Source organism: Lactuca saligna, chromosome 5 (assembly GCF_052625555.1).
Source record: "Lactuca saligna cultivar CGN05327 chromosome 5, ASM5262555v1, whole genome shotgun sequence".
Lineage (NCBI taxonomy): Eukaryota > Viridiplantae > Streptophyta > Magnoliopsida > Asterales > Asteraceae > Lactuca > Lactuca saligna.
This window is the reverse complement of record NC_136421.1, coordinates 122253800-122280577: the sequence shown is the minus strand read 5'-3', so window position 1 is coordinate 122280577 and position 26778 is coordinate 122253800. Positions and strand designations below refer to the sequence as shown.

General features: G+C 32.5%; 3 protein-coding genes across 3 annotated transcripts; 2 read left to right on the top strand and 1 right to left on the bottom strand.

Moving 5' to 3' along the window:
- The first annotated feature begins 5485 nt into the window (after positions 1–5485).
- Positions 5486–7700, top strand: LOC145045664 (uncharacterized). Its single transcript, XM_078993984.1, has 4 exons — positions 5486–5951; positions 6053–6288; positions 6515–6991; positions 7320–7700. Exons 1-4 carry the CDS (start codon positions 5486–5488, stop codon positions 7698–7700), a joined length of 1560 nt encoding a protein of 519 aa, XP_078850110.1.
- A 676-nt stretch (positions 7701–8376) lies between these two features.
- LOC144998357 (ABC subfamily C protein) lies at positions 8377–12690 on the top strand. The gene is made up of 4 exons (XM_078958141.1): positions 8377–9470; positions 9544–9749; positions 11039–11242; positions 12361–12690. The coding sequence occupies exons 1-4, from the start codon at positions 8432–8434 to the stop codon at positions 12496–12498; spliced, it is 1587 nt and encodes a 528-aa protein (XP_078814267.1). The 5' UTR covers positions 8377–8431; the 3' UTR covers positions 12499–12690.
- Positions 12691–17209: 4519 nt separating this feature from the next.
- LOC145045827 (ARM repeat superfamily protein) lies at positions 17210–18875 on the bottom strand. The gene is made up of 5 exons (XM_078994134.1): positions 18522–18875; positions 18204–18310; positions 17961–18108; positions 17684–17878; positions 17210–17607 (listed from the first exon to the last, which is right to left on the bottom strand). The coding sequence occupies exons 1-5, from the start codon at positions 18756–18758 to the stop codon at positions 17353–17355; spliced, it is 942 nt and encodes a 313-aa protein (XP_078850260.1). The 5' UTR covers positions 18759–18875; the 3' UTR covers positions 17210–17352.
- Between the last annotated feature and the right edge of the window lie 7903 nt (positions 18876–26778).

Here is a 26778-nt window from a genome sequence, read left to right as displayed (position 1 = left end):
ATATATATATATATAATCATGTGTAACTTTACTTTTCTTTTAAACAAATGTAAATATTCCTATGTAATGTAATATTTGTGTTTACTATGCTTTCTATGTACATTGGATGTGATACTTTACATGACATCCTCCGCCCCGGAACATTTCCACCATCGGTTTCGGGGTGTGACATATGCTAGTCGGGTAGATCGGTAGGATTACCTATAATACTATATGATTATATGAATGTGCATTAGTTATGTTATATGTCGACATGTTATGTGGGTTGGGTTGAGGTTGTATTGCTCCGTGCGGTAGCCAACATACCCTAGAGTATTCCAGATATGAGTTGAGGGCCAGGCAAGGCATGCCAGACACATACTGAGGACTTGGGAGCATTCCATATACGAGCCGAGGGTCGGGTACGGTATGCCATACTCGTACCGTGGGCTCGGTGGTGATCCAGATGTGATATGTGGGCCCGGAAGGCAATCCAGACTTACACTGTGGGCCCAGGGGTAATCCAGTCTGTAAAGCTGTGGACCCATTGCATGTTGTTCAGTTTGTTATTTTATGATATTGCTTATATTGTTGAGGACTGTATGTGTATTGGTATTTTAGGGGTAACTCACTAAGCTTTTGGGCTTACAGTTTCAGTTTATTGTTTCAGGTTCAGCGGATGGTCGCGGGTAGGCGAAGGCATGACCGTACACTTCCTCGATTGACGATTATGATTTCTGGGAACTCTGATGTATAAAGTATTTTGAAAACAACCTGTAATAATCGAATGGTTTCAAATGATTTAAAAAGTTTTAAATTTTCTTGAATTTTATGGGTGTTACATATGGTATACTAGTTGATTATGTGGTATGTGATATGCTAGTTTTCTTTGCGATACTTGCATGGAAGACCTCGGGGGTTCCCGAGGTACTAGGATGTAAGACTGTGTAGGTTTTCCATGACATCCTTAGTTAAGACCATGTGGGGTTTCCCTATGGTATTGGGCTAAGACCATGTGGGGGTTCCCATGACACCCGGAGTAAGACCCTGGAGGGTTTCCAGGGCAGCCTTATATGTTTGTATGTATGATTTATATGACATTGGGCTAAGACCCTGGAGGGTTTCCAAGGCATCCCTATATAGTTGTTTATATGCATGACTTGTGTAGTTGATATGGATTATGTGATTATATGTAAGACATTGGAGGGTCTTCATGCTTCCTTATATGTTGATATGCATGGCTTAAGAAATTGATATGGTTATGTGATTATGTGGGGTATACTCTGGGGAACTCACTAAGCTTCATGCTTACAATTTTTTTTATGGTTTTAAGTATCATCAGTTTGGGAAAGGAAGGGCCCGACTTGATTGCAACACACACACCCGTGTTTCCGTAATATATGATTTTGGGATGAACTCTGATAAATGTTTTTAATTAATCATGTTTTTGGAATGTTTAGGTTTAGAAGATATCTGTGTTTTAACTATAATAAAAATAAGATTTTTACCCTTGATTTTTAGGTCATTACAGTTGGACTTGGTTCCCCTTTTAGGTTCATAAGTTATGTTTATTTGTATGCTTTCGATGTGCTATTATTAAATCTTGTTTACGAAACCCTAGAATTATATACAATCAATGTATGGATGTCATTACAATCCCTAAAGATTAGGGAGTATTATGTTTAAACTTGGAAACTCTATCTTCGGGTAGATCTTTATCATGAAGTATCAGGATCTGGATCCCAACTGGTAGTACAATTATTAAGTTTCATGTTGCTAGGTCTTCAAAAGTTTCCATTGAAGGCATCAACGTGGACATACATTAAGACCATCAACACCAATTTAATGACATCGCTAGAGTTCCTTTGACTTTATCAAACTGTTGGTTTAACTCAACAAGCCGTTCAGGTAAATTCATGGTAAATTTATTAACAAACTCCATTAAGTCAAATCACTTCGACCATGAAACGACATCCTTAGATGGAATAATTCGGTCCTACTAAGGATTAACATTTCATCCGGAGAGCAACACTAAAGGCATCACTTTCAAGAAGTGGGGTTGTTCTAAATTCCATTGTATGTGTTTTGTGTAAGGATGTAGAAGAATCTATGTAGTGGCATAGTCAGAATTTTGTTTTAGGATATGCCAAATATTTTACAAAATATGAACAAGTTGCAAAAATACTTCAAAATTCAAATGATAACAAAATGTAATAATGTATGATTTTAAAGTAAATTGTTTGTTTAAGTTGTAATAATTAATTAATTAAGATAATAAAAAATAGTAATATACGAACTTTATGAACAAGGAGTTCAATGTCTAGATTGAAATGCAATTTGAATTTGATATATTCAAAAAATTGTTGCCCCAATTCTTTAATCAACGTGCCTCAACATGTAAATAGTTTCCATCATTATTAATTTAAGATTTGAATGGGGTGGGTCATGTCATAATTCACAACCTTAGCATTTTTTATTCAAATGAAATATAAATTCTATATATAATATATATTTCACTTCAAATTTGTGTGGGGTGGGCCAAGGCCCAGTATTGCATCTATATAGCTACGCCATGGACCATCTTTATGTTACATGCAGTTTAACAAGATCAATTTGGAACTGCATAAAGATTTGGTGCAAGCTACAACCATTCTCATGCTCAATGGCGGAGCTACATTTGGGCCAGAGGGAGCCCAGGCCCACCCTCAGATTATTAAATTTTTTACTAGCCCAAATAGCCAGGCCTACTCTCGTCGCTTTCATTAGTCCGAACCCCAAATCTCATTAGATCAAATTAGCGAGAAATTAGATGGAGAAAAGTGCGATCGAGCAAGTAAGACAACCACACATCGTCTTCTAAATTTCTAATTCTCTTAATTGACGTTTGCGATCGAGAAAGCAAGCAAAGCAGCAGGTTATTGACTTATTGTATGTTAATATTTTATATTTTCAAAGAATTTAGGGTATACTTTTATTCTATATGTTGTATATGTCAGCAGCAAAGCAATTGGGATTCTGTTAATTTGTTTATTTAGAATTGGAGTAGATACGATTCCTATGATCCTATTATTTATTGTATAAATTATGTTATTTAGATTATGGGAAAAGATATAGCAACTGAGCCCCACCATTTGTTTATTTAATTCCTTTTGTTGCACACTTGCATACAATACACTTGCCCATGCTGTGAAAAAAGAAAGTCACAACTCACAGTGTGAATATACTTATCTTTTAATTGTTATATCTTGCCTTTTTGATGTTTGAATATACATATTTGTTAATTGTTATATCTTTCTTTCTTTTCTCTCTACAAACATATGAACAGACCAAGTAGAACCTATATTTTCTTTTTATTTTTCTAATTAGTTATTGTATTTATTATAAGAAACAAGTCTTATTTTTCATTAATTACTTATTATTTATTAATCACTTATCATTCAACACGCATGGAGAAATATTTAACAAAGAGAAAATTTCTGGATTCATCAGAGGCATCTAATGTTGATTTTTCTAAACATAGTCGTGTGGAAAGCAATTTACCATGTAACATTCATAAATTTTACACCAAATTTAAACTTTTCAATCATAAATAAAAACCAAATAGCATTGTTTACAAAATGTTTTCAAATCATTATCCATCAGAGTGTCCCAAAAATCATAACATAAGGATGAGGAGCGGTACGGTGACGCCTTTGCCTTTCCATGATCTCTTGAAGTACCTGAAACAATAAACTGAAAACTGTAAGCCTGAGGGCTTAGTGAGCTACCCCCAATACCAATACCACACTGACAATACTATATTAGTAACAATCAATCAATCAACATGCATACTGGGCCATCGGCCTGAATAGACCACCATACAGGGCCTACAGTCTATCTTGATCTATCCCAAGCCTTCGGCATGAATGGTCTGCCACGTGGGCCCACAGTCTCCCCAGATCGCTCATAGGGTGTGTTGGCCTACAGCACAAAGCAGGTCCGCCTCAACCCAACCAACAAGAAAATACTATGTGCGCATAACTATCATATACTGGCATATATAAACATCAAGCATATTTATCACTGGTCATCAATCATAGAATTCTCTCATAACTAGAGTACCGACCTAGCAGGTCACTAATATACTAATCCCTACGAATCATAAGAGCATAGCATACTGTCTACCCTGATTCCGATCTAACAGATCATAACCACATATAGCATACCATAATAACAACTAAAAGGTTGGCCTTAGTGCCATAGACCCTATCGATATAGTGAGGATAACTCACCTCGTAGATGTCGACTCGGAAGGTAAGCTCCAACTCTCGGATCACTTGACACAGGCTCCACCACCAATAACACAACATGCTCGTAAGTCCTTAACCTTATAAGATACTCCATAACCCACTAGTCAACCCCTGATCAAAGTCAAAGCCCTCAATCAAGGTCAACAGTCCATGTTGACCTCGACTCGCCGAGTTCCTTGAAGCACATTCCAACTCACCGAGTCATTAGGGTGACTCGTCGAGTTCCTTCGATTCCCGATCAAACTTTAAGGCCACCCGTTGAGTTCCCTCTTTGTAACTCGACGGATACACCCGCATACATATCCAGGAGAAAACTCATCCGACTCACCGAGTTGTTCTTCAACTCGTTGAGTCTATGGCAATCATCATCGGACTCGCCGAGTTGTTCATCCAACTCATTGAGTTCACGGTCATCTTCATGTGACTTGCCGAGTCCATTCAGTCCTTTTTCCATATAGACCTATTTTGAGCCATGCAGAGGCTCCAACTCACAGATCCAAGCTTCTAGGTCATGCTTATCACGTAAAGTTGCAAACTTTACGTGCATGCATGGCTTTAAATGCTCCAAATGCCAAATCTAAGCTCTTAATGGGGCTTCATGCCCAAGAGGGACCTCAATCATGATCAAAACTCCAACTTTATGCTTCTAGAATCCGAAGGGGGTCCAGATCTGGAGTTACAACTTCAGATCTAGCCCATAGCTCATCATACCAACTTGATATTCCAAGAAAACCCTAAAACTCAACCAATAGAGGATATCTATAAGGAAAGTGATGGTTTAGATACCTCTGGAAGATGATATCTGAGATGAATTTTGATTTCCACACTCTAATTGCTCCAATCTCCTTCTCCTCCAAGTCTTCTCCTTCCAAAAATCCTCTTTTCAAGCTTCAACACATACATAAGGCACACACACACACACACACGAATAAGGGCTCTCAAGGACTCTTTAGAACTGTAAAGAGGTCCAAGGGAGGCTAAGGTCCCATTAAATAGGGGTACAAACACCGAGATTTACGGTTTCATCTGCCAACTCCTACTCGCCGAGTCCCAATATGGACTCGTCGAGTAGGTCACTTAACACGTGATCCCACCCCGCTGCTACTCGATGAGTAGGGCAACCAACTCGTCGAGTAAGGCTTAACCCAAGAAATCTTATTTAAAACAATACCTGAGAGTCGGGGCATTACATACCAGATCTTCCCTCAGACCTTGAAATGAGGACTAAGATTTTAGATTATGATCCTAATGTTCAAGACGAAGTTCGAAGAGCATACCTCTTAAAAGGGCCTTGCCAACCTAAATCTCATGAGTTTCCTTACACTCTTTTTGGCAAAAAACTACGAAGATTTAATGTTGCTTGGTTTAATGTTAAAGAATATTCTACATGGCTAGAATATGGTGTAACTCAAAATGTTGCATATTGCTTATATTGTTATTTATTCAAACCATATGTTGGAGCACAAGGAGGCGGTGAAACATTTGTTAGTGTGGGATTTAAAAATTGGGGACATAAAGAAAAGTTGAATCAACATGTTGGAGGTTTCAAGAGTGTTCACAACCAAGCTTGGTCCAAGTGCAATGATTTATTGAACAACAAACAACGTGTTGATGTTGCGTTCGCAAAGCATTCAACACAAAGTTCAATAGAGTATGATATACGATTGGATGCATCAATTGATTGTATTCGATTTCTATTAAGACAAGGTCTTGCATTTAGAGGACATGATGATAGTGAAACTTCAACTAACATAGGGAACTTATAGAATTGTTGCAATTTCTAGCTGATCATAATCAAAGCATTAAAGATGTTACTCTCAATAATGATCCTTTGAATCTAAAGTTGACTTCACCAGATATCCAAAAAGACATTGTTCATGCAACTACGATTGAAACAGCGAAGCTCATTATAAATGATATTGGCGAATCTTTTCTCTCTCTCCTTGTCGATGAATCTCGTGATATTTCGATTAAAGAACAAATGAGTGTTCTGTTGCGGTATATAGATGTAGAAGGTCGTGTGATTGAATGCTTTCTAGGTATTGAGCATGTCCCAAATACTACAGCTATTACACTTAAATAGACACTCGATAATTTGTTTTCAAGACATGGGTTGAGCATCTCCAGTTTGCGCGGACAAGGTTATGATGGGGCAAGTAATATGAAAAGGTGAACTTGGTGGTCTTAAAACTTTGATTTTGAATGAAAATGCAAGTGCATATTATATTCATTGTTTTGCTCACCAGCTTCAACTTACTCTTGTAGTAGTGGCAAAAAATAATTCAAAAATAGTTTCTTTGTTTGTGTTGCTAACCAATGTTGTGAATGTTGTTGGAGGTTCTTGCAAGCGTCTTGACCGTCTTCGAGAACAACAAGCTTCTAAAGTTATTAAAGCACTTGGCTTAGGTGAAATCATAAGCGGTCGAGGCCTCAATCAAGAAACATCTCTTATCAAACCGGGAGACTCACGTTGGGGATCCCATGATGGTACTTTGATAAGTATGGTTACATTGTTTCCATCCGTTTTAGATGTTCTTGAGATTATTGCGGAAGATGGAGCAACCCCAGAACAAAAATGTGAAGCTGATATGTTAATTAACTCCTTGCAGACCTTTGATTTCATATTTTCTCTGCACTTCATGAAAAAATTATTGGGTATTACTAATGAGTTGTCCCAAACATTGCAAAGGAAAGATCAAGATATTGTAAATGCAATGAACTTGGTTAGAATTTGCAAGATGCAATTGCGAATTTGAGGGATGGTGGATGGGATTCTATGCTCACTCAGACTACATTGTTTTGTAAAAAACACGAGATTGAGGTTTGCAACATGGATGCAATGTTCTTACTTCTTGGACGGCTACGACGAAAATATCCAAAGATAACAAACTTACACTACTATCGTGTAGAGTTATTCTACAATGTCATTGATTTGCAACGCACAGAACTATAGAGTCGTTTTAGTGAGACTGACACAAATTGCTTCTTTTCATGGTGTGTCTCAATCCAAATAACTCATTTGCAGCTTTTGATAAAAACAAAATAATTCAGCTAGCTCGTTTATATCCAAATGATTTTTCAGATATGGATTTGGAGATACTTAACGATCAACTGGAAATTTATATTCTCGATATGTTGAATTCGTCAGAGTTTTTGAATCTAAATGGGATTGGTGATCTTGCACAGAAGATGGTTGAAACAAAAAGGGATAAAGTGTTTTCTATGGTTTACTTGCTCATCAAATTATCATTGACGTTACCAGTTTCAACAGCAACAGTTGAGATATCGTTTTCCGCTATGAAGATTGTGAAGAGCAGGATACACAATAAAATGGGAGATCAATGGATGAATGATAACTTGGTTGCTTATATCGAAAAGAGGTTTTTGCAGATGTTGCCAATCAAGATATCAACAATATGTTTAATAAAATGAGAACTCGTCGACGACCTTAGCGAATTTGTAATCTATATATGTTTGAAGTTTGCGGTTGTTTGATAATTTATATATGTTTCTAGTTTTTGGATGTTTAATAATATATGAGCAACACCCTAAAAAAATTTCTTGGCTTCTCCCTTGTTCATGCTCCCATAAAGTTATAGAAATCATCTCAATTCCAAAGTGGATTGAAAACTTCCTACACCCATAAAGCTACTACTTTAGACAATTATTCTCTCATCTTGCATGTGTATTTGTTGAGTCGATAATGAAAGGTATTTAACAACAAACCAACATCTTTTCACAAAGTCATAAAAGAGATCAAGAACAATTCCTTTCTTTGGTTCAAGAATAGAGTAAAACTCACATCAACCGATTGCTCATCTTGGTATAATTTTAATATTTTATGTATTTCTCTGTCTTGTACATGTAACATTGCCAATGCCCAAAAGTTTTGGTTATGTGTTTCTAGCACCTTGCAAAATCACATTAGCAATAAAATAATCTTCCGCATTCAAAATATATCAATTTTTTAGATAAATGAATCAATTACTAAATAACTATTCTATAAAAAAAATTATAATATAATATAATATTATTATTATTCACATTATTATAAAAGTGGCAATGAAAACATTTAAATAATAAAACTTGTTCCACAACTAAAACGAGACTCAAACTACAAGGAACCTTTTATTCGTGGGGAACAAAAAAAATTCAAAAAATCAATGGCGGGTGCACACGGTGCCACCATGTCCGCCGCCGCTGCCATATCTTCATCCTCCGTCCCACCGACCACCTCGGCAGCTCTAATCCCCGGAAAATCGCTCGTCTTACTTTCTTCTCTTCCCTCATCGTTTCCATCAAGACGAAGAAGAACTAACCATCTCCGAAAGAAAATCCTCAAAACCCTAGAAAACAAGCCTTATCCAGACATTTCCAATCCCGAATTTCCCCTCAAAACCCCACCAATCGCCATTGAAGAAACTGTGCAGCAACAGATTACTGAAACCGACCAGCTTTCTCTCTCCCAAACCACTGGATTCCTCGATGGCATTGCGGGTGAGTTCTCAACTAGGTCATTTGTTAAAATCGGATTGTATTTAGTTGGGGCTTTTGTTTTTCAAACGATCTGCGCCGTGTTGATATTTGGATGGAATGATTTAGAGGGTGAAGATCGAAACTTGAATAGCGATGAGTACAAGAAACCTAGGGCATTAGATTCAAAAGAGAATCCGAATTCAATGGAAACCACAGAGGGTGGAATACTATTAGTTGATAAATCTGAAATGGATAACAGAATTGTAGAAATTCAAGAAATGGCAAGGGATGCCCGACAACAAGAAAGGGTAGAAGCAAAGAGAAAAGGGTTGGTGGAAGAAGAAGAAGATGATGATGATATTGATATTGATCATGATTTGATTGATAAATCATTGAAGGAGAAAGAGGTGGATAATCGATTAATGAAGTTAAGAAAAAGTTTAGAAGGTAATTATGAAAAGTTGCCCCCTAAGTTTCCAATAAAAGAAGATTCAGCTCCATTGATGTTCAAAAAGAAGTATAAATATAAAAGCCCATCAATTGATTCAGGGGAAAAGCCAAAAGGATTTGATAAGACTAAAGATCTTCATGTTGTTAATGGTGAATTTGACAATAAAGATCAAGAACAAGTAGATGAATCTATTCCCATTATAGAGCCTATAAATAAGTTGGTGAATGGAAGTGAAAAAACAAAACAAAGAGCAACTAAGACTGAATCAATAAAAGGTATGTTAAAAATATATTTATTTACAAAGTGAATTTTATACTTCAAAAAAAAAATCACTTGTTTTATACATAGGTGCTTCAAAAGAGATAAGGAAACCTCGAGGCTTTGGTCAAGAAAGTCAAAGTAATGCTTCAATATCTTCCAAGAATGATGATTCTTATAGTAATGGAAGTTTAAAGGGCAAAAAAGGTAGAAACAGGAAATCTGGGGGAGATTTTGGGGATATGAAAATTAGTTCCAAGATTGACTTTTGGTGGACTAGTCTCCCTTATGTTCTGGTATGTAAATTGTAAAATTATTTTTACTATTTCAACATTATACTTTGAAAAATAAAAATCAAAGCAATTTTAACGGTTATAATAAGAAAAATAAAAATCAAAGTAAACAATGCCTTCATAAAAATGGGTGAAAGGCAAGAAACAACAATGTACTTTCATTTATAAATTTGTTTATAGGATCCCATTTTCATTTTTTTTTTCTATTACATATTTACATCATTGTGATTTAGGCATAATCATTTAAAAATCTACCCAATTACTTTTTTTTTTTAATTAGGACATAATACTTTGAAAAATCTACCCAATTATATCATTGAAAATTGCTTTGTTTTATGCAATTACTTTCTCATAAGGTCTTTTATGAGATTAACCATTTTTTCGGAAAAAACGAATAAAGGGACCAAATCGAAAAAATGGTTTTATGCAGAAAAGTCCCATTATTTTAGGAAATATTTGATAAAGTCCTAAATTATATTTTTTGAATAGAAAAGTTCCGATTATTTAATTTTACACGATAATTTTAAGCAAAATATTAAATAATCGGGACCTTTCTGTTCAATTTTATTTTTAAGACTTTATCAAAATAATGAGACTTTTCTGTATAAAACCCATCGAAAAAAAATGCAAGGTCTTTTTCAGGAAAAAAAATAAAGTTGAGTAAATTCAATTCGAAAAAAAAATCACAAAATATAAGGTCTTATATCAGATTAACCCTAGTTACAATAAATGAAAGTAGGATGGTATGTTATAATAAACAAATAAAACAAAATAGAGTAAATTACACGAATGGTCCCTATGGCTTAAGGTAATTTGTGTGTTTAGTCCCTAACTTATTTTTTTAACTCGGAAGGTCCCTACTGTTTGTTTTTGTTACGTGCTTGGTCCATGTCTTACCTAAAAAGACTATTTTGCCATTGATATTTTAATTTATTTAAATAAATACACCCCCAATCCCATCCCCTCACCTTACCTTACCTACCCCACAATTTTTTCCTATTTAAATAATTGTCTTTTTATGTAAGATAAGGACCAAACGTGTAACGAAAACAAACAGTAGGGACCAAGCACGTAACAAAAACAAAAAGTAAGGACCTTCCGAGTTCCGAGTTAAAAAAAAAAAAGTTAGGGACTAAGCGCACAAATTACCCCAAACCATAGGGACCATTCGTATAATTTACTCAACAAAATATATTGAATGTTTTCTTGCATTTAACCCTATAAAAAAGAAATATAAATACAGTTATATATAAAAGTACATTGCCATTTCTTATCAACTTTTCATTTATCAGGCTATCTTAATGCAAAGAGGGGGGAAAAGTGAAGAATCTGAAGGATTATTTACTTTAAGGAGTAATTTTAAAAGTAAGAGTGGATTATCACACACCGTTGCTTTTGAAGATCGTGGTGATGCCACAAATTTCTGTTATCTTTTGGAATCTTTTTTCCAAGATTTAGAAGATTTCACCACTAATATCATACCAATTCCAACAAATGTAAGTATTAGTATCCTTCTTTTTTTTTAGGGCTAATTGCAAGATATAGCAATGTTCTTTTATTTACTTGTATATTTTACTATCTTTCTTCTTATTACAAATCTACTCTGATAAATGAACATCTTTTTTTGACACATGTTACACTTGTTCGTTTTACTACATGTTATTTTGTGGTTATTTTAAATTAAATTTTTTCCGCATGTTATTTTATGGTTTTTTCCATTTTATTAAATTCTACGTAGTATTTAAATGTAATAATTGCAATAAATGTTCTTCTACTCTAATAAATAAAAATCTTTTTAGCCACATGTTATACTTTTGTTCATTTGTTAAATGTCATTTTGTTGTTATTTTAAATTATTTTTTCTCCGCTTGTCATTTTATTGTTTTTTTTCCATTTTATTAAAATTTTCATATAGTATTTAAATATAATAATTGCAATAAATCTACTTTTTATTTTATTTTAATAATTTAATAAATAAAAACCTTTTTTTTTTTCCACATGTTACACTCTGATTCATTTTGCCATATGTCATTTTGTGGTTATTTCAAATTAAATTTTTTCCACATGTTATTTTTTTTTTTTTTCCATTTTATTAAATCCCACATAATATTTAAATGTAATAATTGCAATAACAAATGGATATCAATTTTGTTAATGCAAACTTTCCTTATCATTTAAAAATTCTTAAATTAAAACCCAAATTATTTCCTTTGTTCGTTTATCTAAACTATTTGTTTAAATTTAAAAGAGAAAGGAGCACTTCAACTTCAATTTCAATAATTCAATATTTCTCTCACTTTCCTTATATATTCAAACTTCTCAAATGTTTAGGCTTTGGAAGTTTCTATTTTTATTTCTTATAAAGCATCGTAATATAAAAATATAGCAACTAATAGCATTGTAGGGTTTTTTTTTTTTTTTTTTTTTAACATATTATACTTTTGTGAAATCTACCGAGTATAACAATGAAAATTACAATGTATCTTGATGAAATTACTATAATCAAGTGGATTTGAAAAAAAAAAAAACCTTAATGTTTATTATTAAGATAACATTTTTGGTAGATTTATGATTTTTAAAAACATGGATAAAAGTAGATTGCTATTTATTTCAGGAGCTTGAAGATGCAGTTAAATCAGAGATTATGAAAGTAGTTGTGGTGAAAAAAGGTCAACTTCAGCTCTATGTTGGTCAACCACTTACAGATGTTGAGTCAGCTTTACGCACATTAATTCAACAACAAACCAAATGATTTTTTATTTAATTTTTATTCTCATTTTTAGATTTAGGAAAGATTGTTCATTGAAATGCCATTTGTGAGCTATTTATGTTCTGTTTTTCAAGATTTAGGTAGAGTTTGTTTATTAAAATTTGTAATCTGTAATCTTTTTTTTACATTGTAGGAACTTTTTATTTTAATTAATAATAGTAATAGATTGTAGAACACTTATCTTTTAGAAAAAGAAAATGTCTTAAAATTAAAACATGTTTGATTTTTGAGTAAATTACACGAATGGTCCCTGTGGTTTGGGGTAATTTGCACGCTTGATCCCTAATTTAATTTTTTAACTTGAAAGGTCTCTACTGTTTGTTATTGCTACACACTTGGTCCCTGTTATTTGTTTTTGTTATGTGTTTGGTTTCTATCTTACGTAAAAAAACAATTATTTAAATAGAGAAAAATAATAGGGTAGATAAGTTAAGGAGCGGAGGTGGGGTTGTGGGTGTGTTTATTTAAATAAATTAAAAAATCAAGGGAAAAAAAGACTTTTTATGTAAGACAGGAACCAAACGTGTAACAAAAATAAACAGTAGGGACCTTTCGAGTTAGAAAAACAAGTTAGGGACCAAACGCACAAGTTACCCTAAACCACAGGGACCATTTGTGTAATTTACCCTTGATTTTTTTATTTCATGAAACTTATGTACAAAAGATCTAGATATAAAAAGTTCATAGTGGTAGACATTTAAGAAATAGTATCCCTTGGATGCAATTAGTAAAGCTAAAAAAATGTCTCTTGGGTTCTAAAGCTTTTTTTGGCTATCGTAGTTTCTTAATTTGTGAATGAAAATGATTTAGCATAAAACATGTGGAGCTTTAACTGAATAACCTAAAAGGCTAAAACCGAATAATTTGAAATCTATTCTTGTTGGTTATAGATAAATTAGAATTGTTAAAAGAAAAAAACTGATTAAACCAAATGGAATAAACAAAACCCGATTTATTCGATCGAATAGATACTATTGAAATTGTATTCAAGTTGCCAACAAGCATGGACGGTTTTCATTAGGTGTCCTGAATATCTGTTATTCCTGCATGCATTAGAAAATTTTTCGATTTTTTTACCTATTGTGCCATTACATTAAACAACTGTTCAACTACTAAAAAAAGTATCACTCTATTGAATCAACCAAACCTAAAAATATAATTAGAACTTAGAATTAGGAGCTCAATATTTTAAATTTTATTCCATTGTAGTCTAAAAAAAGTAAAAAAAGATGGACAAAATAGTTGATTGTTCACTTGGTCAGTTGTAGTTGTGGTGGATCCCATCGGATTTTAGAAGCAGAAAATAAAAAAAAAAATAATAATAAAAAAATCGAAGCCAAGAACTCAGCTCGACAATAGTGACCTCCGACTCCTCCTGTTCGGTTGTTCTTGTCGCAATCGCTTGTTCGAGGCTTCCTTTTTCTGTTCGAAAATTTCAATTGTTGCTGCAATCGGTTGTTTCTTCAATCATTGTTATCTTCTGTGGTTCGAAAATCTACCCCAAGCCCTAGAATGAAGCAAGTAAGTTTGATTGATACTTTGAAAATTTATCAATTATTTTAGGACTTCGACATTGTTATGTTTTTATTGAACTTATTGATTGATTTAGTGAAATTGCTATGTTTTTATTGAATTTATTGTTTAATTTGGTGCAATTGCTACGTTTTTATTGAAGTTATTGGATGATTTGGTGAAATTAGTTGTTATTTAGCTTAATATTGAAGTGTAGGTACCCTTGGTGGTTTTCTAACCAAAAGACCAAAACCTAATCCTAATGAAAGTGATGAAGGATTTTCCCAAACACCAATAACCAACCAATCAATCCATTCAGTTTCTAATGCAATCCCACAAACATGTTCTAATGAATCTAACAAATCTAATGATAATGGAGACCTCATGGAACAAAGAGTGGGTAGTGTTGATAGTTTTCACAACAAAGCAATAGAAAAATGTGAATTTTTAATGAGAGAAAAACAAGCTATTAGTGTAGTCTTGAAGAGGCAAACCGAAGCGGAGGAGTATAAATATAAAGCTCGATTACGTGTTTCTATTAGTGTTTGTAGACTTTTATTGAAAACGAGTTTACCTTTTCATAGTCATGACGACTCGGTTAACTCGCAAAATAGAGAGCTTTATATTGAAGTGTTAAAAAACATTCGAAGGATAATGAAGATATTTTCAACTATACTTTGGAAAAGGCTCCTAAAAACGATCAAATGATTTGCCCTAAAACTCAAAAAGAACTTGTGTAATGTTTTGCACAAGAGGTTCTTTTGAGTATTCGTGAAGAGATTAGTCAACATGTATTTACTTTATTGGTTGATGAATCTAATGATGTTTCGAAAAAAGAACAAATGGCTATTATTTTATAATATGTTGATAGTCTTGGCTTTGTGAAGGAAAGATACATCCTCTTTGACACTCAAAAACACTATAAGTGAAGTACTTACAAGTAATAAGTTGAGTTTTAGTCAGGTAATTTATTCTTTACTTTTTTGTTATTTGAATTTAATTTAATTCTCTTTATGTGTAATATATATATATATATATATATATATATATATATATATATATATATATATATATATATAAAAGAGGACAAGGTTACGATGGAGCTAGCAATATGCGAGGGGAATTCAATGGTTTGAAAGCTTTGATATTACAAGAGAATGACACAACTTTTTATGTAAATTGATTTGCACATTAACTTCAATTAGTGGTTGTGGCTATAGCAAAAAAGCATGATGCTGTTAGTGAGTTTTTTGAGCAAATTTTGTTGGTAGTTAATGTTGTTTGTGCTTCGTGTAAAAGAAAAGACTTACTACGAGAACCAGCAAGAGAAATGGTGCAAAAAGGCTTGTGTATTGGTGAAATTCAAACCGGGAGAGGGTTAAATCAAGGTGTGGGTCATATTTCAACACACTCACAAGTTTGATGAAGTTGTTTGCGGGCGTTCTTGTAGTTCTAGATATTGTGAAAGAGGACGGAGGGTCATTGGGAAACCATCAACAAGCATCCAGAATCTTAGCATATTTTAAATCATATGAGTTTGTGTTTTACTTATATATGATGTATGGCATTTTATGCCTCACGGGTACATTGTCAAAACAACTTCAAAAAAAAGATCTAGACATTTTAGAAGCGGCTTCGATGGTTAGAGGGACACTCGAGGCATTGAAATCTTTAAGAAACACAAGGTTTGATAGCATTTTGCCATATATATCATCTTTTTGTCAAACACATAATATTGATACTTTGGAGATGGAAGATTTGTATGTTGGTGCGAGAAACCGTAAGACCTCAAAGACTAACATATTTCATTTTGAAGTTGAAATCTTCAACACTGTGATGGATATGCAACTTATAGAATATCAGGATCGATTAAGTGAAACAAGCATCCAGTCAGTAGCAAATCTAGAACCAAAATCAACATAGTTCCTTATATAAATGAAACGGAAAAATTATGAAAATGTAAGTCTTTTGGCAAAAATAAGATAGTTCCTTATGTTTTTTTTAATATAATTGTTGTGCTAAAAAAGAAAAAAGGTAGGTCCTAGGACCTACCTTATGCATGAGTGGCTACATCTTTGCATCTAGTTACTAGAATACATGGGTGCTTTAAGTCATTGTGATTCATTTGCACAATTTGATAAATCAAAGTTGTTGAAGTTGGGTAAGTTGTACAAATATGAATTTGATGATTGGGATATGATAGATCCTGAAGAACAACTTGAGATGTTTTATCACGCTTACGTTAAAGATGAGTGTTTCACTAATTTGAAAGGAATTTCCAATTTTTCTCGTTTGATTGTTAGTACGAGAAAATATCGGTATTATCCTTTGATTTATAAGTTTTTAAACTTTTTTTTTACAACTTCTTTAAACTTTTTAAAATACTTTCATACAACATTTTTTAAACAAAAATATTTCTAAATATTGTAAAAGAGTGTATATCTGCATATTTTTTACAATCTCTTGTAAACCTTTTTTTGTAGAAATTTCTTTAACATTTTTATACGTTCATACAACATTACTTTAATGGTTTTTTTAGGTTGTAAAAAATGTTGTAATTAAAAAAAAAAAAAAAAAAAAGTGGTAAAAAACTCTTTAAAAAGTCTTAAAATTTTTTATACTTATTTATAAAAAAAAAATTATAAATTTTCTTAACATAATTGTAAAAAGTCTTTTAAATGTTTAAAAAGGTTTATAAAGGTTGTAAAAAAAGTTGCAAAAAACCTATAATAATAAATCTGTAAAGAAAAAAAACTGCCTAAAGTTTGGACAAATTTTAAAATTTGGATCAAATTCATAACAAATTTAAAACTAAAATATGACATTTTATGGAAATACAAAAACCATGAAATTGTTAGCTTCTAATAACATTTTTTGGGGTTTATTGGCAACTTAAAAGACAAATTTGTAGTTTTCCAAAAACAATGTTGAGGACATTCTCATGTCTTTTGCAAAACAACATTCAGATTTAATTTTTGTTTTCACTTTTTTTTGAATGACTAAATGAGTTTTTTTGTCATTGTATACTAAAAGACAAATTTCATAATATTCATCAATTTTAATGACATTCTTTGATTCAAATTTGATAAAATAAGTAAAGAGTTGGTCCCATTAAGCCAATCTTTTTTAGCTTAATGGTCCAATTTAATGCAAAAATAACTCAAAAGAGAAGATCCAACAATTTAGGCCTCTAAAGATATCATTTTATTCACACAAAACTTGATAGGAACAAATAAAAAAACAAACCCTAAAAGACCATTTCATCAGCATCATGATCTTCCTAAACATTAAAACCACACATACAAAAAAAAAAAAAAAAAAAATCTATTGAGATGCAACAAGTTTAACCATAGCCAATGCATCAATAGCAGACAAATTCTCTTGGCAAAAGTTTTGCCATTTTTCCTTTTCCTTTTCTTCTTCTTCTTCTTCACTCCTTTCCTCCTCCATAACCACCTTATGAATCACCACCACAACACCTCTAGCCGCCTCTCTTGCTTCCGGAAGCCTGTCTTTCAACAACTCAGCCGCCATTTGCACCAACAACACAACCCCATAATCCCTCATCTCTCCAACATCCTAAAACAATACAAAACAAATTAATTAATTACAAAATAACCAATTAAAAGAAAATGATTTTGAATTTATCGCATACCATCTTTGAGACACAATGAGAGATTGAAACTGCAGCTTTTGCCCTGACTCTCATGTTTCCATGGCTGACATAGCCTTTGAGCTTGTGGAGGAGAGGGATTGGAGCTATAAATGCCACCATTGTTTTCAGTGTTCTCTCTGCTTCTTCACACACAAACTTTTTATCCTGTGAAGCTTTTAACAGAAGCTGCAGCATCTGTGAATAAGGAGTTTAAAGGGTTTAAAATGGAGTTAAATGCAAAAACAAAAGACTTCCATTTCCATCATCTAAGTCATACCATGTGGTCAACGGCATCACAGGTAGTGGACTCGAGCAACTTATCGCCATATGATTTGAAAAGATCAGAAGCAGCCATGATTGAAGTTTTGCACAAAGCGCTTCTTGGATTCTTCATCGCCTTCACTAAAATCAACAAAACCTTTTCCCTGTATTCATACAAAAACACCACGGATTAGTAAACTCCACAAGATCGTTTTATTGTGTTTAATTACAGAAAAAAGAAGTATTGATTTCTACATACAAGATCGGGAGCAATAAAGTGGAGTGAAACAATGCCATCCGCCTAACATCATTTAACGAATCACAAATCTTCAGCCAATCCTTGGATTCTAGTCCTTCAATTAGGCCCTGAGTTCATAAAAATCAGAAAAAAATGAATCAATTTACACAAAATCACAAATGGGTTATGAGACTATCGCACAAAATCACGAACTGGGTTCTTGATATAGATCTAGTTTTCATGGAACTAAGACACACGTGTAACTGGAAATTAACATCACGATCAGAAATGGAATTCAGATTTTCAGATGAGATGTAACTGAAACGGAAAGATATTTACCTGGAACTTGACATCAGGGTCAGAAAGGGGTTTTAGATCTTCGGAGGAGACGTAATCAACAGAATCAACAGCAGGGGCAACAGGATCAAGAGGAGCTATGTTTTCGTCATTAACATTCGGATCTACAGGCTGTTTAGGTTTAGGGTTAGGTTTTGCGATGGAATTCGTAACTTTAATAGCCTTTTTAGGGCGTTCAGGGGTTAAGGGCAATGTATTATCGAGAGATCTAAGCGCCATTGGAGCAGAGTGAGCTTGTGGACTGTAAATTTGAGAGAGAAATTTTGAAGGGTGTCTTCGAGGAGGTGAGATTGAATGGAAAAGAATGGTGGAGGGTTGAGATTTTGTTGATGGGATTTGGGGCAACGGCTTAAAATTTTGAAATGCGTTGGAAGGAAAAAGGTGCTGATGATTTTGTAACGGTCATATTTCATTATTCACAGGCCTGGTTGAATCATATATTGGGCCCAAAAAATAAAAATGAAAAACCCTTCAAATTCATAAAATAATAAAAATTCAAAAACCAAACATACCATTTACAAAAATAATTAATAATACTATTTAAATCAATTTTATTTAATATATTATTATTTTTCTTCGTTCAAATTAGTTTAGTTTCATGTTTATTTAAACTAACATCATGTTCATTTAAAATCAAACTTTTAAATAACATCAGGCATGAGCTTGATGATAAGCCTAAGACATGACGAACTTTGACGAGTGATGACATTTTTTAAGGGTGATAATTATATATATATATATATATATATATATATATATATATATATATATATATATATATATTAAAAAATATAAATCCTAAAATTATATCAAAGTAGGTTATAACCTAAAATTATATATATATATATATATATATTAAAAAATATAAATCCTAAAATTATATCAAAGTAGGTTATAACCTGTAGAAACCATGGTTAAGAAAAAAAAATATACATATAAAGGGAAAGTAATGTTTTGGGCAACCATTGAGTATGTAAATATAAAACAAAGATAAGTATGTTGAATTAGAATATCACCAAGAACATTAAAAAATGTTGTTTTTTACATACAAAACCAGTCAAAAAAATGGAGCTTGTTACAATTGAAAATAGTAATAGCAATATACTTTAATAGCAACATAATTTCCAATAAAACAATAATTGAACACACAACTACACATAAACAGTAATAGAAACCTACTTTCCCTTAAAACAATAACAACAATATTAAAATATATGCAATACTTAGTAAAATATATTTATTAATAAAAAATTAAAATAGATTTTGTATAACAGGTTGGAACAGTTTGTAATTTTGTATTACACATTTGAAGAGTTTGTGACGAATTTTGTCCAAACTGTATATTTAATTCCACATATTGACCAAACTTTTTAGAAAAAATTGGATAACCATCTATAGGATCACTTGACATACAGACATTGCACTACCTATCATGTATGTAACTTTTCATGAGCAAGCAAAATTTCCAAAACGAATGCCAAGCTTACAATTCCTTATTTCTTAATAGAAAAGTATAATTTATCTTTTAAACTTGAGATAAATTCCAAATACTGTTTGATTTTTTTTATAGATGCAAGCAATAATCATCAAATGCCAATTTTACAATTCCCAAATGCAAAACTTTCTTTGAGAATGACCAAAATACAAGGCAATAATCATCAAAACATATGAAGGCAAATTAATAATATTTTTAACTGAGCTCTGTAAAATTAAAGAATAGTATTTAATAATGATGTTTTATGTAAACTAAAGATAGGATAAAAGAAAATGCAGGATTATGATGTTGGCAATTTTATGTATTCAGAGCTCAATGTTAGTATTTAGAAGTCCAATATAACTTTTGAGCATACTCTCAATCCGGTCTAAAGGCTGCAATTGTTATTTACAAAATTGTGTTATTAGTTTTGACATGTAAACCACATAATTTTCCACTAAAATATAGAAATGTAGATATATACTTGATAATGTGGATCCTGATATGGATTAGAAGTCAAGACCTGCAAAATACATTTAGTAAAAGTTAAGTAAACCAAAGGAAGACATCATACCATGATAAGGTAGAATACATACATTTACACCACCCATCATTAAAGTACAATGCCTTTTTAAGGAAAACATCCATAGAACAAAGCTATAATTTGATAGAATTTTTAGATTTCAAGGCCTCAATAAAAAAATTGAATGTACATTGTTGTAAAAGAAAGAAATAAAAGTTTAATCCCTAAAATTTAATAGGTTCTAGAGGATTTTTACCAATTTTCATTGCATGTATAAGAAAACCAATATGTAAAATGCCTAAATTGTAAAAAAAAAAAAAAAAAAAAAAAAAAAAAAAAAAAAAAACATATTTTTTCCTCATAAATTCAATTAATAAACAAAGGCAACAACGTTTAATGAAATGTAAACATTACCCGTAGATGGTATGTGTATGCTAAAACCATATTAGGTACTTCAGCTTATTGTTAAGAATGCAAGGGCGTTTTCGTAATATGTGATTGCTTCAACAACCTGATGCAAAATCATACAAAAATTCAACACATTAAAATGGAATTACATCAAACAAAAGTAAAGGAAATGTTATAAACCATGCAATCAAAAAGATGGGTGACAAAAATAGTAGCAATAGCTCAAAGCATCCTACCTTGGAGTAATTAATCCTAGTCAAAACTAAGAATAGTCAGTTTTGTCTTGGCTCCCCAAGCTTCTTTTTTGCCTACTTTTGATTCTGTCATGGCCTTTCGTAAGACTATATTTATTTCACACATATGATCGACATAAATTAGAAATGACAAGAACGATGGTTATAAACAATTAAAAAAATAATATAACTCAAAAAGTAAATACACAACAAACATTGGAGTAATCTTATCAAACATTCATCTCAATCAAGTACTATACATGTATCAAAGTATTGGTATCCGAATTAAAAAAGATAACAAAATCTCTCTTGAAGTCATAATTTTGTTTGGCTTTTAAGAAAATGTTTTAAATGCATAAAATAGCAATGCACTTTCAGTAATATGTCATCGAAGTTTCATTTACATCTTATTTCTAAAAGTCTACCGAATTATATCAATATCATGCAAATACAAAGTAGTCTTCATTGCTATTGGGCATAAAAAATGAAACTACAATGCTATAATTGAGTAATACTTTCAAACTATGATATTATAATACATATAAATAAAAGTAGAACATTATGATATACAAATAATGACATTGCATTGCTATTTCCTCTATTTAAGAAATGATAAAAATATGTTAAAATTAAAACCTAAAAATATTAAATTTGAAGGTGTACAACACAAGGCTCTATATAAAGAGCCAAATGCAAGTGGTATTTTCATAGGTAATGCACTGTAGAATATGATTGATCTTTCAAAGCACAATGTGTTACTAAATTAAAATTTATCAAAACTAAAATAAATAATAAAGTTGAAATATATTTTCAGCGGGAGATTAGAACCTTGAACTCTGGTACGAGTATGATATTTATAAGCTCAAAAAATATGAAAATAAATCAAACAAAATTAGTGGGGATTTATTCCAACAAAAATAGGAATCCTATGTTGATTATGATGAACATTGAGTACTTGCATTTTTTGAATAATTATTCGAATAAAGGTTTCCTAATATATCGACATTAACAAACACATTTAAATGGCATTTAGAATATCATGGATGATTTAGATGGATTGGAAAATCAATTTATATTAATCTAATGGCTGATTTTCAGGGATTGTAATTTTTTTTTGAATTTGATACATATCAGGAGGGTAGAATGGTATTTTTGTTGGAAATGTAACATCCAAGAAGCACTTAAGAGGGGGTATAACAATTGGCGATTGTAATATCATGGCTGATTTTATGTGATTGTAACATATTGTATGAATTCGAACCAATGAGGGTATAATGGTAACTCGGTTGGAAAAGGAGCATGTAGGAAGAAAATATGAGGATAATATAATAGATGACATTAAAAGGATCACGAGGGAAAAAATAAAGAATAGTTGGTTTCTAAATCATGACATAAACATCTCAATTTTCCTTAACAAATTTGTTAGACAGTGGTACAATTTAAGGATATATTCATATTTGAATGCAAGTAATGTGTAGGCGCATAGTATAGTTAAAAAAGCACATCTTGGACTTGTAATAGCACTCTCATTCTCAAACGATTCAAGATTTGTTGATTTTTTTAATATATATTCTACAAATTTGGGGAATTATAATGTTTTTGTAAGCTTATTACTTAATTATTCCATTTTTAACCCAGAATAAGTCCATATATAGTACATACATACACTAACACAAACACACAAATTATAGCAATGTGCTTTGAAAGTATATTGATATATGTTTTTTTAGAAAAATTACAAATAAGGTACAGACATACACAGACACAATACACATATACATCATAATTTTTTTCAGAAAAATTATGAATGAGGAGTCACAAAATTAGAATTTTTTTTTCACAGACACAATAAACATACATCAGAATTTTTTCAGAAAACTTACAAATACGTAGTCACATCTTGTGTTATTAGGTTTAAGGGCTAACCAATCAAAATGACTGTTATACCCCTGCCACATACCCCACATCTGTACCATCTAACCGTGCTCAAAAGATTATACAATCTTTTGACTATTATATGCATTTAGAAATTTTGTGGACAATGTCTATATCACGGAGTCAAGGTAGAATGGAATGGAATGAAGAATGAATCTTTAAATGTAGAAGAAGAAAGAATTTGAAACCGAACAACAAACAAAGATGATATAAACAAATGAATAACACACAACAGAAAATAAAAAATAATTACCTTGTTGAAATGAATCTTCAAAGCTATGCAGAAACCGAATGGAGTTGTTGCCTCATTGAGGCAGAAATCGATAGCCGTTTTGGTACCTCAACGAACATAAGTAAATAGGGTATCGACTTTAAGTTTTTGATAAGATTACATTAGCTGAATAATTGGCTAATATAAATCAATTTCAAATTTCAAATATGTACATGATTTTTCTTGCTGATTTTGATGGAATAAGTGAATAGTTACTAACTTGAATGCCAATTTTGTAGAAATACATCAAAGAATAAGTTTCCGGGCGGGAATTAAAAGGAACATTGAAGCAGAATATGCCATGTGGCAAAGTAAAGCTTTAGAAAAATGTCATGTGCCATGTTTAGGAGTTTTTTTTTATTAGAGAGGTAGATATATCAAGTTTTTAGAAGTGATATATTATCATTTAATATAAAAAGTTTAACAAAAAATCAATTGGTTTACGCCCACTTAGAAAAACAAAAACAAAAAAATCAAAAAAAAAAAAAAACCACTTTGGACGTTTTCGTGACGGCTATACCAACCCTCATGCCACGATAGGCCTTAGGACACGCCATAACACGCCTTTTAGAACCAAGTTTAAAATAATATTTTCTTCATTCAAGTTAGTGACATCTTCATTTAAATTAGGACTCAATGCTTTTTAAAACTTATCCATATATCATTTTTGAGTTTATATAAAAGTTCAATATTGCAAAATAAAATCAGCAACTAAAATGAAGTAAAAAACAAACATCATAAAATTCGGAACATAAAACTTTGGATTATACAATTACATACAAAAATCTACAAACATATTGCATTATTGAGTAAAAATTCCGCAACATTTCAGCCTGAAAGAATGGAGTTTAGATTTCAGAAATCTGATATACAAATAAAAGCATAAAACCAAAATTAGAAAGTTTGATACTTTATTTGAGTCTTTGATTAGAACAAACAAGGAGAAACAAAAAAACAATCACAAATAAAAAAGATTTGAATAATCAACACATACCTCAAATACACACCCGATGTATGTATAATCTCATAAATTGAATATCAGAAGCTTTGATCAAAATCTTGTACAGTATCATAAATCCAAAATAATTCAGGCTCTAAAAGAGTGGAGTTCAGATTTCTGTAGTGATATACAAAAAAAATTATAAATAAAAATTAAAAGGTTTGAGACTTTCCTTGAATCTTTGATTAGAATAGAGAATGAGAAACAAACAAAAAATCATAAATAAAAAACTTTGATCAAACAATACATCAAATTTGTGTCGGATGCTTGTCAAGAACACAAATAAAAAATCATAAGCTTTAATCATATGCTTGTAAAACAAAAAACAATCAAAAAGTGTGTGTAATAAAAAATCAATTGAAGGGGAAACAAGAGAATCGAAATATGAACCAAGTGATCATGATACTTTAATGTGTCTCTTGATGTATATAAGGAAACAAGGCATGATTTTGAATAATTGATTCACATGATTCATCAGGTGTCGATTCGCGCCACATTGTGTGTAATTATTAATTTGTAACCCTTATTCCTGCTCACTGTTATGCTTCATTGCATGATGTGTTCCTAGTAGCATTCCATTTAGTTTCTTGGGTTGATCTAAAATTGAGTTAACTTGGTTAGGCCCTTAATAAACATATGCATGAATTAATATTTTTATATAACCCATAAATTTCATTTTTAATTACGTAATTATAAAGACCAGTAGTCTAAAAACATCAATAGTATCAATACATGTCATAATGAAAATCAATATCCAAAACATGTCATAAGAAAACAACATCAGAGTACAACTCCCAAAGATCTCATGTGCGGAAAATCATAGTGTGATGCGCTGCGATCATGCTGGCTCCTTTCCTTTCGAAGAAGAAGTACCTGAAACCAATACTGAAAACCATAAGCACAAAGGTTAGTGAGTTCCCCCATCATACCACATACCATACAATAAACATACTGCCTAGCATATCTTGGTGCTGGCCTACCCCTTCGGTCCCTCTAAATTGGTTACCACCAAGCATATCTAGGTGCCAGCATACCCCTTCGGTCTCTTTCAACCAGTTACCGCCTAGCATACCTGGGTGTTGGTCTACCCATTCGGTCTCTTTCAATCGGATATTGCCTAGCATATTTGGGTGATGGCTTACCTCTTTGGTCTCTTTCAATCGATTACGGGGTCTATTTCACCCACTACCACTACCACATAATATCCTAGCATATAAGCACATGAATCACATATTGCCTAGCATATCTGGGTACTTGCCTACCCCTTCGGTCTCTTTCGACTGGCTGAAGGGTCTACTTCACCCCTACCATTACCACATAGCATACATGCACATAAATCTCAATAGATAGTGGCATACCAGACAATTATTACAAAGACAATCATCTCTACTATAGATAACTACTAGTGGGCCGACATTGGTGCCTTTGACCCACTTATACTGGGAAAGTAACTCACCTCAACTGTGTGTGTCGAAATTGTATTCCTCGGATGGCTTGGGACTCCTCTCCCTAAAGCATACTAAGTCCCCTAGTTAGTAATTGGGTCCAAGTATGACTCCCTTATGGCCCAACTTCTAATTCATGTCCCAAGGCAAGGTCCCCTAATCCTTGCCCTAATGGGTCTCTTCCCGCAAGGTCCAACCCAAAATCAATTTAAGGCCCAAATCCATTCCTGTAAGCTTTAAAGCCCAATAGGGCCTAAAATGTCCAATACCATACATCCCAATCCTAGGTCTAGAGGCCTTACTCCATAGTGGGTCATGAGGCCCAACAAATTCAGGCCCAAAAACCCACGTTAACCACTCTGCATGTATATATGCGGCATACCTGACACGTACGCTCGACGTACACTGGCCTTGACCAGAAGCGGGAAGCTGACTCAGAACATGTAGCATACTAGGGGGTACGCGTAGCATACTAGGGGGTACGCCTAACGTTCCTGTCAGTCACCCTAAAATACTTCTTTTGACTTAATCCATTAAGTCCCAACATCAAGAACGTAGATCTAGGCTCCTAACAACGTCCTCAACCATAAATTTATGAACTTTATTTTTTTGCATGCATGGATGGGGATTAAAGACATCCATTAAGTCCATAAGCTCACTTTGTGTCCATCTATCACTTGCATGGTTGGGGCTAAACCATCAAGATTTGATTTTTATGGTCCTAAATGCTTCAAAGAGCTCAAAAGGATAGCTCTTATGGACAAATTCTTCCAAAACTCAAGGGACCTCAAATATGGGACCAAAATGTGACATAAAACACCTCAAAACTACATCTAAGCATGGAATAGTCAAGGTTGGAGCTTGATACCTCAAATGAGTCAGAAAAGATGCTAAACTTCTGGATCTACAAGCTCTCTTCAAGTCCTTGCTCCTTCTTTAAACTCCTTGCT

Bases quoted from the DNA above. Each gene is read 5' to 3' on its own strand.
- LOC145045664 (XM_078993984.1), top strand. From the start codon at position 5,486: ATGAGGACTAAGATTTTAGATTATGATCCTAATGTTCAAGACGAAGTT. The intron at 5,952-6,052 runs GTATTCGATTTC...TGCAATTTCTAG, and splicing joins ATTGGATGCATCAATTGATT to CTGATCATAATCAAAGCATT. The intron at 6,992-7,319 runs GTTAGAATTTGC...AAAATAATTCAG, and splicing joins TTGTAAATGCAATGAACTTG to CTAGCTCGTTTATATCCAAA.
- LOC144998357 (XM_078958141.1), top strand. From the start codon at position 8,432: ATGGCGGGTGCACACGGTGCCACCATGTCCGCCGCCGCTGCCATATCT. The intron at 9,750-11,038 runs GTATGTAAATTG...TTCATTTATCAG, and splicing joins CTAGTCTCCCTTATGTTCTG to GCTATCTTAATGCAAAGAGG. The intron at 11,243-12,360 runs GTAAGTATTAGT...TATTTATTTCAG, and splicing joins TCATACCAATTCCAACAAAT to GAGCTTGAAGATGCAGTTAA.
- LOC145045827 (XM_078994134.1), bottom strand. From the start codon at position 18,758: ATGGCGCTTAGATCTCTCGATAATACATTGCCCTTAACCCCTGAACGC. The intron at 18,311-18,521 runs GTAAATATCTTT...TTATGAACTCAG, and splicing joins ACCCTGATGTCAAGTTCCAG to GGCCTAATTGAAGGACTAGA. The intron at 18,109-18,203 runs GTATGTAGAAAT...GTATGAATACAG, and splicing joins ACTTTATTGCTCCCGATCTT to GGAAAAGGTTTTGTTGATTT.